Below are 12,010 nucleotides of genomic sequence, written 5' to 3'. Positions count from 1 at the left end.
TTAGTATTGCTTTTATTTCAAATAAAGTCCAACTAATAACACTATCAATGGATTTCCATTAAATTTAAATACGTGGAATTAAGTATTGAAGCTATTATTTAAAATTTAAAGTCCAGTTGATAAAACAATCGTATTCAAATTTAACGTAAATTAGATAATCGTGTTAAGAGACTAAATTCTTATAATTAAAAGTAGAGGGAAATTTTAAAATTTCAAAGAGTACAAGGGCTAGGGGCATAAATAGACCTTTTATATATTATTTTTATGTTATCATCTATGAATATAGCCATTCAATAAAGTCCACAAAGTTTAAATAAATAAAAAACACTAATTTTACGGATTATTATTTATTGGGTATACTTTTGTTAAAATATTTCATAAGAAAAGTTAAAATATGAATTTTGATATTAAGCAAATTGGTCCTCATAAAAACTGGAGCAATTTAATCCCTCTCAATTTTGAAAGTGAGCAACTAATGATAATTAATTGCAATATAAATGTTTTAGTCAATTGTATATCATTTGATAGTTATAATAACAAATTTATATATTTTATGCAAATATTATAGGTTAAATTTGTTAAATCAGGACCAAATTGACAAAGTGCTAAATTTGTTAATATATCAGTAAAATAATATGTACAATTGATTAAATATTTTCACCAATTTTCTCAATATTGAAATCTAGAGGGACCAAACAAAAATTTTCACCATTTTTTTTAACCATCTTATGTCTAAAAATCCAAATAAGCAGGGGAGCAGTGAAGGGCGGAAGGAGAAAGCTTGGGTTCCTCGGTTAAATGAAATAATAACATTTTCAGTCCCTCATAATTGTCAACAATTTAACTAAAGCTATTTTAAAATGAAAATTTTAGTTTTAGTCCCTAAATTTTATATTTTTCTTTTCACACTTGACACCAAATTCCGAACTTTGGCCCCACAAATAATTTCCCTAGTTCATTCATACGTGTACAGAATCTTTTCACGATTTCTACATAAGGATTGATGACTTTGAGAAAAACAAAGTCTATAGATCACAAGATAATAGTACCATTCATAGTAAATAATAAATTGATTAGGACTTGTATTAAATTTTACATTTTTATAATGATTGTGAACTTTTTTATTGTTTATTGAGAAGCTTTCAAAATGTTATTTACTGAAAATGGAGGTTTTGTTATTTTATTTTCCGATATTATTTTTTACGAGAGGTTTTGTCTCTTTACATTTCTGTTCTTAAAGAATTGTCAGGTCTACAAAATGAGAGCGTCTCGTTCGATATATAAGAAAGCAAACCTTACATTCAAACACATTTTTTATAGCATATAGGTAGGGATGAAGTTGGTTCGGTTCGATTGGATTTTTCAAACCATCCATCATAATTCGATTCAATCCTCAATTTTTCGTACTAAATTTTGATTTTTAGATTTATTTTGACAAAATAAGTTTCAAATATTTTTTAATCTAAATAAAAAAAATAAAGTAAATGAAAAATAATCAATATTTTTTATATAATATTTTTAAATATATATTTTGTATATAGAATTTTTAAGTTATTTTTGGTATTTTAAATAAAAATAATTTTTTACATTATAAAAACTAAAATCATTTATAAATTAAATAAAAAAAGACATTTAGTTTGAGTAAACGATTTTTAACTTATATCTCAAAAATTATCCAAAATACATCATTTATAATCTATTTTCGATTTTATGACAATGTTATTCGTCCAAGTGGTACTCAACTTGTACTCATGCCTCGTTTAAGACATAGGTACAAATCTCACCAATTGCAAACTCTTCAATTTTTTCAATAGTTCGTCTATTCAGGTACCTCACAGTGTGCTCTCACTCTACAAATCAAGGTTTGCAAAAACCAGATCAGTGGTCAAACTGTTTAGGTCATCGGTTTGTCGGTCCAACCAATTTGATCAATCCATCAAATTTGATTAAATAAGCATGAAAAAAATATTAAAAATTCGATTGAATTGGTTTGTATCAATTCCCAAGTCAATCAAACAAATGCCTTTCTCCGAACCAGTTATTAGTCTAACCGATCTGACCGACCAATCCTATCTAATTCAAACAACCATGTTGCAAGCTTGTTACCTCTTCAAGTGCGACAGTCGAGAGACGAAACCCTCATACAGGATAATACCAAACTTATTGAAGAGTCTATCAACTCCGAGTGAATGACAATTCGTAAACTTGACTTTTTTTCAGAAAAATAATCGAAAATCCCTCAACATTAAAAAAAAAGAAAAATCTTAGCCCGTGGGTTACTAAGCACATGGTAGGGTCAAAAAAACAAGAGCTTTTATTGTGTGCCCCAACGTAATAAATAATGCGCCTTTTGCCCCCTTGTTATTGTCCAAACCGTGATTTTAGATGCGGCCAATATAAAATAAATACACAATAAAGACATAAATTCGGTAAAAATACTGTAAAATTTTATATATTAGAAGTCATATTATATTTTATTTTTATTAAAAAATTAAAAAAATAATCTTTATACGTTAAATCGAATAGCTAATTGGTTATTGTATTAAAAATTCCATTTTTTTTATTGTTCAAAATTGGTCTCTGTACTCCGGTATGTTATGTGTTTTTTGTTTAGTTATTCCGCCAACCACATCAGTTTTTAACGATACAGAAAAATGAAATTTTTAACAGAAATGACCTATTTGCTCTTTAATTTAACGTACATTAACTAATTTACCTATTTTTTTAATTAAAAAAGACCAAAATACAACTTGACTTCTATTACAATGACCTCAATGATACTTTTACCTTAAAAATAAATATAATACAAATTATTTTAATATATTAAAATAAAGAGCATGATAAAATACTGCAAGTTAGGTTTGGTTCACATACTTTTTAATTTTTTTATTTTTTATTTAACAATCTCATTATAGTTTCCGATCATATCTGTTTTTTTTACACAATACTTAAAACTACCCATAACTCATCCTCAACCCATAAATAGGAGGATAATGTATTTCAGCGCACTCAAACCCACATCCTCCTGCATTGACAGTAATGTCCGTGCTTAACTTAATCCGCATATACTTTTAAATTTTAATATTTAATATTTGGCATTTATATTATTATTTATTAAAATATTAAAATAAAACTATGTTAATGTATTTAAAAGTAGAAATAAATAAAATAATATTTATTATAGAAACCTAGACTTGAAAATCTGTACCTAAATTTTTGGCATTGGTCAATTTTCACAAGCTGGTGGATGGTCGTCTAACACGGAACGTGCAAAAAAGTACTAATGAACCTAATAAAAAAAAATAGTGGGCGAAATTTCCAGCAAATATACAGAAAAATAAAAAGTTGATATGCATGAAAAATTGACCAAATAAATAGATAAATCAAAGTTGACATTATATAATTGACCAAATAAAATTATTTATTTATTTTGAAATAAATTATTAAATAAAAGTTGGCATGCATTATTATTTTCTTCCTAATATTATATATATTGAATATTTTCTAGAAAATTAAACTCATCAAGTACGTAAAATTTAGAATCAATTTCAGATTTTAATATATCAATCGAGAATATCATTTTATATGTATTTAACAATGAAAATTTTATAAATAAAACATCGAAATCACACATATATGATGAAAGTCTCAAATGGATTTCTAGTCAAAATTTATATTGACTTAGAATATTATTTTCAAAATTGGATTGGCTAATCAGATCGAAAATTGTTCGAGGTATCGATAAAAAAAAAGAGAATGGATCGGTTGAACTAAATTTCCCTATTTTTAAATAGTTTAATATTTTTAGTAATTCATTCAATTAAACTTGATAAAACTTATCGAATCAGGAACAGATGATCTGATCGATGTAACTACCGATCTAGTTTCTAAAAATCGGGATGTAATTTGAATTATTTATTTGCCCTCTCTTAAACCCAAGTATTTATAATTTGGGCTCATTAGAGGGCAGCCCAGCTATGACAATGAATAAAATGTGATACTAAAAATGAGTTGCAAGGGGCACCTTTCTTGGGCTGTTTTTTTTTTTTTGACCAATTTATTGGGATTTTTAGTTTTTTATTTTATTTTTTAATTCAATTTGGCTAAGATAAATGTTAAAAACATGTAAGAGTTTCTTAATTTACTTTAAAGCTCTCCAAGGGTTGAGCAGTTTGATTCGAGTTAAGTTTAGACAATTAATTTTTATATTTGATTCGATCTGATTAATTTAATTTGAATTGATTTAAATAATTAAAAATATTTTTTAATTTAAATTTAATTATAAAAATTAATATGAAAATATCGAAAATAAAAATTAATATGAAAAACTGAAAACTGAATTGAACTATGAGTAGTGGTTCAAAAATCCAACCTATAAGTTCATTTCAATTCGGTTTTATTTTTTCATATTAATTTATGGTTTTAGATGTTTTAACTTATTTTAACAAAATAAGCTTTATTTTACGGTATTTGAATATTATTTGGTAAAATTTCAAAGTTTTTAGTATAAATATTTCTAAAATAATAATTTTCAAATAATAATAATTAATTAATAAAATTTATATTATTTTATTGAAAAATGTTTTTATATAGAACTTCTAAATTATTTTGATACTTTTAAATATAAAATATTTTTATATCATAAAAATAATATTAATTATGAATTAAATAAAAATAGAAATATGCTCGATTTGGGTAAACACGTTTTTTTTTAAATTACATTCTATGAACTGTCAAAGCACCTCGGTTTGGGTTGATTTTCGATTTTTCTTACTTAACTCTACGTACAATAAATCTTTTCAAAATTGGACCAGTTGGTCGAACTGGGAACCAACTGAGGTACTGATTTGGAATTAGAGATTGAACTAGTTAATCTTGGAACCAGTATGAACCTATGGTTCAACTAGATGAATAGGACTAAAAAATCGGTTGAATAGACCTTTTTATATGGTTTTAATATATTTTTTAATTCTATGACTTTCTAATAATCTATTAAATTGATCAAATAAATTCTATTGGACTAGTCAAATTGAGAATCGGTAATTTTATTGGTTCGACCACTGGTTTAGTTTTGAAAACCTTTGGTACAAATACAACAATACTAATTGATGTTTCAACAGTTTATAAATTGCAATCCATAAATTGTTTGAAGTTCAAGACAGTTTTCGAAATTTCAGTTTTTCTTGCTCATCTTTAGGTACAAGCACTATTTTCAAATTTGGACTGCACCGGCTGGTTGGATCGAGAACTAACCGGGATATCAATTTGAAATAATGGGTCGAACTGGTTATTCGAATTATTCGAGTAAACTCAAATAAGAAATTTTAGATTTCGAGTTTGAGTCGAGTTGAATTTTTACAAATCGAATAATTCAAATAACAAATTAGTATAAATACCCTTTTGGTTTCTGTCAATTTTGAAAACGAGCAAATTGATCTATCTCTTAACAAAATTACAAAAAATCAAAATAATTTTCAAAATTGAAAATAATTTTAAAATTGAAAATATTTATAAAAATTCTAAAATTTATGTTTTAAAAATATATATATATATTTTAAAAATCTAAAAATATATAAAAATTTTGAAAATTTAAAATTTTATAAAATAATAATTTTGAAATCTAAATAAGTTTATGATACTAAAATATATTATTATTATTATTATTATTATTATTATTTTGCTTAAAAAATCAAATATATATGGTTTCAAATTTATGTGCTCTAACATGGAAATAGTTATCTTGTAACAAGATTTTAATTTAACATTATTAATTTTTCTAATTTAACTCGTACAAATTTACTTGTTTCGATCAAACGCTCACCCTTAATTCGAGTTATCCAAAAATCTAAATAATAAAATGTAAAACTACGCCGTTTTGATCAATGTTTACTTTTTCTAAAGTTAAAACTTAAAACTATCAAGTTAAAAGTTAAACTACGTCGTTTTGATAAATGTTTACCCAGTAGTCTTACTTTCCTTCTCGAAACGCCTCCACTTTCCCTTTTTCCTTTAGTCAAAATTAATCTAAAAGCTTGTACTTCGTCTACTAGTTAAATAATCGATCAATGTAAATGCAACATTAAGTAAGTATAAATAACAAGATTCGTTAACTCGACTCGACTCGAAATTTTTTGACTCGATTCGACTTGATTCAGAAAAATTCAAATTGAGTTCGGTTGCGAAAATAGGATTCGTCAACTCAACTAATTCGAAATTTTTTAACTTAATCGAATACTCACCACTAGCGACAACAACCATACCGATAGACGATTATAGAGTTTATACGTCCAAATTACAGCCAGACCACAAGCAGAATCAAACATGATTTGCGTATAATTAAACTCCAATCCGAACCTATGATGCGGATTCTAACTTAAGCAAGCAGCAACAAATGGCATCAAATAAGAAGAAAGGGCTTAATCAGTTGTTAATGTAACTCAAACGTTATAAGATGGGGCCATTTGGTAAAATACCAATAAAAACAATAATAAGGGGTGGTTCATATGTCTTATCTCTCAACACTCACCTTCTACCCTTTTTTGTTCGTTTGTGTACCCCACGCGCCACTCTCACGATGGCTGACTTCCCTATCTCTCTTTCCCGTGTATTACACGCGCTGTACGTTTGACGGTGCAATGAAATGTTGGAGATTTATGAATATGGAAACTAAAGATCAGCCGGCCCAAATATTCTTTTCCAACACTCCAAGAATATCTTTGAACCAAAAGAAGCAACTCTACGAGAATATCCATTTTTATATGACCATTTTACCCCCTTAGGGTTTTTTTGTTGCTCTTGGTAATGAAATTTCGGTCGGACGAAAATACCCTTAGGTTAGGTTTCCCCCTTACTGTTTTGTGTATTGTTCTTCTGTTGGGTTTAGACCTGTTCATGAATCGAGCTATTCGTCCAGGCCCAAAAGCTAACTTGAAATTTAAGAGGGTTTGGGTAAAAATATTAGGCTCGAAAAATGGGTCTGGACAAAAAATTAGGCCCATTTAAAATATGAATCGGGCTAGGACTTAAATATTCAAGACCTAAGCCTAGCCTGACCCGACCCATTTTCAAGTTTATAATATTATATATTATGTTATTTTTATATATTTTGTAATTCAGAACACGATAAAAAAATAAACCTATACTAAATATATAATACTGCTCTAATGTAGACATTAAAATAATATTAAGATGACTAAATAAAAAATTTCGATAAATAAAAATTGTATAATATTATTAAATACTAAAATAAAATAAAATAAATATTTTTTAAAAATTATGTGGGTGAGCATAAAATGAGCTTGGGTTAGTTTTTTGCAAATATGGACAGGTTTGAGCAAAATTTTAATCCCATATTTTGGGCTGAGCCAAGCTTGAACAAACATAAAGTATGTTAATATAATGCTTAGACCCGACCCATGAGCACCTCTAGTTGGGTTATCCGTCTAGATCAAAATGTTTGCATAAAATTTGGAGATTTAGAATAAAATATTAACCTTGTAAAATGGGGTTAAGCTTAAAAATTAGGCATGCTTAAAATATTAAATAAATTTTACCTAGTTGTGTTGTGTTTATATTGTACATGTTTATTTATAAGTAGGACTGTTTATGGGTCGGATTTGGTTTGGTCCATGCTTATATATGATATTAATATATTTTATATTTAATCAAACGTGGCCTGACCCAAAATGTAAGCCTCAAATTTTGTCAAAACCCACCCATTTTTACAAATGACTAACTCAATATTATGTTGTTGTTGCTGATGCTTTTTCTTTTATTGAAATTTTAAACTTAGACAATTTAACATATTTTTTTAATGTTTACGTTAGAAAAATATATTTTATTTTATTTTATACAAATTATATAATATATAAAATAAAAATATATATCATAAAGTAGAAAACGAGTTGGGTTGGCCCTTGAATGCTAGATCTGAGCTCAATCTATATTTTAATCTGGCCTAATTTTTTTTTATTTCGGATCTCATTCTTTTATCCAAATCTTCTTATATTTCGAGTTTAGACATAGTAGGTCCATATGATAACCTTAAGTTTAGACCAATATGGTTAAGGTGTAAGGTGTGAGATGGTATAAATTTGGTAATGGGACAAGTCAAACAATTACTAGGGCGGGTGAGAGATTTTCATTTATAATTGATGATGCTGAATTAATTAATTTAACAATTAATTAAAATAAAATTATAAAAAATTTGCATATGATAAAACTCGAATTTGGAATTACAAAATTTTATTGACCTCGACTTGAGTCATTTTCATTTTAGAATAAATTAATTTAGTCCCTAAACTTAGTAACATTTCCAACTTAATCCTTGCATTTTTTTGGTCTACATTAGTTTCAAGATTTGACAACTTTTCTCAACTTAGTCTTCGAACTTGGATTCCATTAAAGTTTGATAACTTGGCACTCCGTGATTGTACTACATCATCACTTAAAATTATTTGTTTTACAAAATTAAGAAAAGCTTCCAAGTTCCGAGACTAATATAGATCAAGGAAAAAGTTCAAGGACCAAGGTGAAAAAATTTGGTAAATTCAGGGACCAAATGTTACTTTATCCCTTTTACTTTTTAGACAGAGGGAATGCTCAAAATCAAAGGACAACCTAGTCATTTCACCAAAGGGTATATTCGTCTAAAAACTTCCAACAGATATTTAAAACAAAACTAACAAACAATCAGGACCGTTCATAATTTCCATCGAACGGCTTTCACACACACACACACACACAAAAGGAGGGAAACAAACAACCACTCAACTCACTCACTCACTCACTCACTCGCTCGCTCACTTCCATTGATATATATAACACTCTAATCCTTTCCTTCCTTCACCAATCGCAGATCTTTCTCTACAAATACTTTGCTGCAAATTCTCCCATTTTTTTCAGAAAATCTAACACAAGGTAAAACGTTCTCCATTACTTCTTATATTTAACCACAGATCTTAAATTAATGTATATTTTTCATGACATTTTCTGTATATATATGTGATTTTTTGTTTTTAGAGCTTCGCTTTTCAATTTTTATATCTGAATTCCATTTGTTGTTAGATAGATTCCCTCTTAGAATTTGCTTGGATCTTAATTTCCACATGTTTTTTCTTTCTGTTTTCACTGAAATTATGTGTCATCTTTCTGCGTTTTCGGTTATATTTCTTTTCGAAACTAAGTTTTGTTGAAATCTGCATTACCGCCTCTCTGTCAATACTTGAATTGCTTGGTTATTGAGATCTTAAATCTATTGGATATGTTTAGTCTTTAGATATAAAGCATCGCAATTTCATACAACGTTTTCTTTGCTTTTTTTTGTTGGATTTGTTTTTGAAGCTTTGGGAAATTAAGTTCTGTTGAAAATCTGCATTGCCTCTCTGTCAATATTTGAATGCCTCGGATGCTAGATCGCTTAGTATTTAGATCTGAAGCATCGCATTTTCACTCGACGTTTCCTTTATCGTCATCGTCATCATCATCATCATCAACATCATCATCTTTTTGTTGGATTTCTTTCGGTAGCTTTCGGAAATTAAGTTCTGTTGAAATCTGCATTGCTCTCTGTTAATAGTTGAATACCTTGTATAGTAGATCGCAAATCTGTGGATATGTTCAGTATTTCGATCTGAAGCATCGCATATTCACTCGATATTTTCTTTATCATCAACTTTTTGTTGGATTTCTTTTGGTAGCTTTCGAAAATTAAGTTTTGTTGAAATCTACAATTCTGCATTGCCTCTGTTAAATTTGAATGCCTTGGATATTAGATCGCAAATCTCTGTATATATTTAGTATTTAGATCTGAATCATTGCATTTTCACTTTACTTTTTTTGTTTTAATTTCTAAAAAATGCATCATTTTATCATAGATTAAAGAATTTAGGACTTAATTTTAGTTCATTTGTTATCAATTAGGGAAAAAAATGAGAGAGATCCTTCATGTTCAAGGTGGACAATGTGGGAACCAAATCGGTTCCAAGTTTTGGGAGGTTGTTTGCGATGAGCACGGCATAGATCCAACTGGAAGGTACATTGGTTCCTCGGATCTGCAGTTGGAGCGTGTTAATGTTTACTATAACGAGGCTTCATGTGGTCGCTTTGTTCCTCGTGCTGTGCTCATGGACTTGGAGCCTGGTACGATGGACAGTGTCCGAACTGGTCCTTACGGCCAGATTTTCAGGCCAGACAACTTTGTTTTTGGACAATCCGGTGCTGGAAACAACTGGGCCAAGGGCCATTACACTGAAGGAGCCGAGCTTATCGATGCCGTTCTTGATGTTGTGAGGAAAGAAGCTGAGAACTGTGACTGCCTGCAAGGTGAAGACATTGTTTCTTTAGGTTCCGGCTGTTATAAATCGATACGTTCCATTTAATTTTAGCCACTGAACATCTTCGCTATCATTAGTGACAATTGTGGATCTGATCTGCCATTGCAGGTTTCCAGGTATGCCACTCATTGGGTGGGGGAACTGGTTCCGGTATGGGTACATTGCTTATCTCGAAGATCAGAGAGGAGTACCCCGATAGGATGATGCTTACGTTCTCCGTGTTCCCCTCGCCAAAGGTTTCCGATACGGTTGTCGAGCCATACAATGCTACTCTTTCGGTTCATCAGCTTGTTGAGAATGCTGATGAGTGCATGGTTCTTGATAATGAGGCTTTATACGATATCTGCTTCAGGACTCTTAAATTGACTACTCCTAGCTGTAAGCAAATACTTTCTATGTTTCAAATCTCTGTTCTGTATCGATTCCTTTTACTGCATTTAAATTCTTGATAGTGGTGGCTAAACCATAACATGATTGCCACCAGCTCAGTTTCGGTGTCTCGAAATCCTGAGGTTTAATCATTGGGCCAACAACCGGGTTAAAAAGGTTTAATCACTGTTCTTAATCTTCCCAAAGATGACTGTAAACATAATTTCAAAAGTTGCAGCCCTATGATTCATTCTGAGATTTTCGTTTCGATATAGTTTGTTCGAATAGGGTTAGAACGAGTAATCGATATAATTGGTTTGGTGTTCAGATCATGTACTTATATATTGATATGCATTGCAGTTGGTGATTTGAATCATTTGATCTCTGCAACCATGAGTGGAGTTACTTGTTGTCTAAGGTTCCCCGGCCAACTCAACTCCGACCTCCGAAAGCTTGCCGTGAACTTGATTCCCTTCCCTCGTCTTCACTTTTTCATGGTCGGATTTGCTCCACTGACCTCCCGCGGTTCCCAGCAGTACCGAGCTCTAACCGTCCCTGAGTTGACACAACAAATGTGGGATGCAAAGAACATGATGTGTGCTGCTGACCCGAGGCACGGTCGTTACCTCACAGCATCAGCCATGTTCCGAGGCAAGATGAGCACCAAAGAAGTGGATGAACAAATGATCAATGTCCAAAACAAGAACTCTTCCTACTTCGTCGAATGGATCCCAAACAACGTGAAATCCAGTGTCTGCGACATCCCACCTAGAGGGCTATCAATGGCATCAACCTTCGTAGGAAACTCGACATCCATCCAGGAAATGTTCAGGCGAGTTAGCGAACAATTTACCGCTATGTTCAGGAGGAAAGCTTTCTTGCATTGGTACACCGGTGAAGGTATGGACGAGATGGAGTTCACCGAGGCTGAGAGCAACATGAACGATCTCGTGTCCGAGTATCAACAATACCAGGACGCTACCGCTGACGAGGAAGGCGAATATGAGGATGAGGAAGATTTGGATGAAGAACACATGTGATGAAAGCGAAAACCAAACGAAGTTGTCGGTAATGCAGCATATACAGGTATGTGATTCGAGTGGATTTGTATGTAATGAGTAATGAAAGTGTCTTTTCCCTATTTTTCCCTTTCACGAGTTTGCTTTTTTTGGTTTCTATTTGAGAGAGTAATGTATAATATATCCGAAAATAGTAATGTAATACCTATATCTATGTTTGTATTCATTTGGTTTTTGTGTATTATATGATCAATGCCTTATTTTTTCTCTTATGTTATTGAAGTATTT

The 12,010-nt window shown here is 30.3% G+C and overlaps 1 protein-coding gene across 1 annotated transcript; it reads left to right on the top strand.

Moving 5' to 3' along the window:
• The first annotated feature begins 8,763 nt into the window (after window positions 1-8,763).
• On the top strand, window positions 8,764-11,994 carry LOC105761568 (tubulin beta-5 chain). The gene is made up of 4 exons (XM_012579418.2): window positions 8,764-8,919; window positions 9,922-10,323; window positions 10,443-10,712; window positions 11,064-11,994. Exons 2-4 carry the CDS (start codon window positions 9,930-9,932, stop codon window positions 11,741-11,743), a joined length of 1,344 nt encoding a protein of 447 aa, XP_012434872.1. The 5' UTR covers window positions 8,764-8,919; window positions 9,922-9,929; the 3' UTR covers window positions 11,744-11,994.
• Window positions 11,995-12,010: the final 16 nt, after the last annotated feature.

The sequence above is a fragment of the Gossypium raimondii genome, chromosome 11 (genome assembly GCF_025698545.1).
Source record: "Gossypium raimondii isolate GPD5lz chromosome 11, ASM2569854v1, whole genome shotgun sequence".
NCBI lineage: Eukaryota > Viridiplantae > Streptophyta > Magnoliopsida > Malvales > Malvaceae > Gossypium > Gossypium raimondii.
Note: the sequence above shows the minus strand (reverse complement) of the source record. Positions and strands in the feature narration are given on the sequence as shown.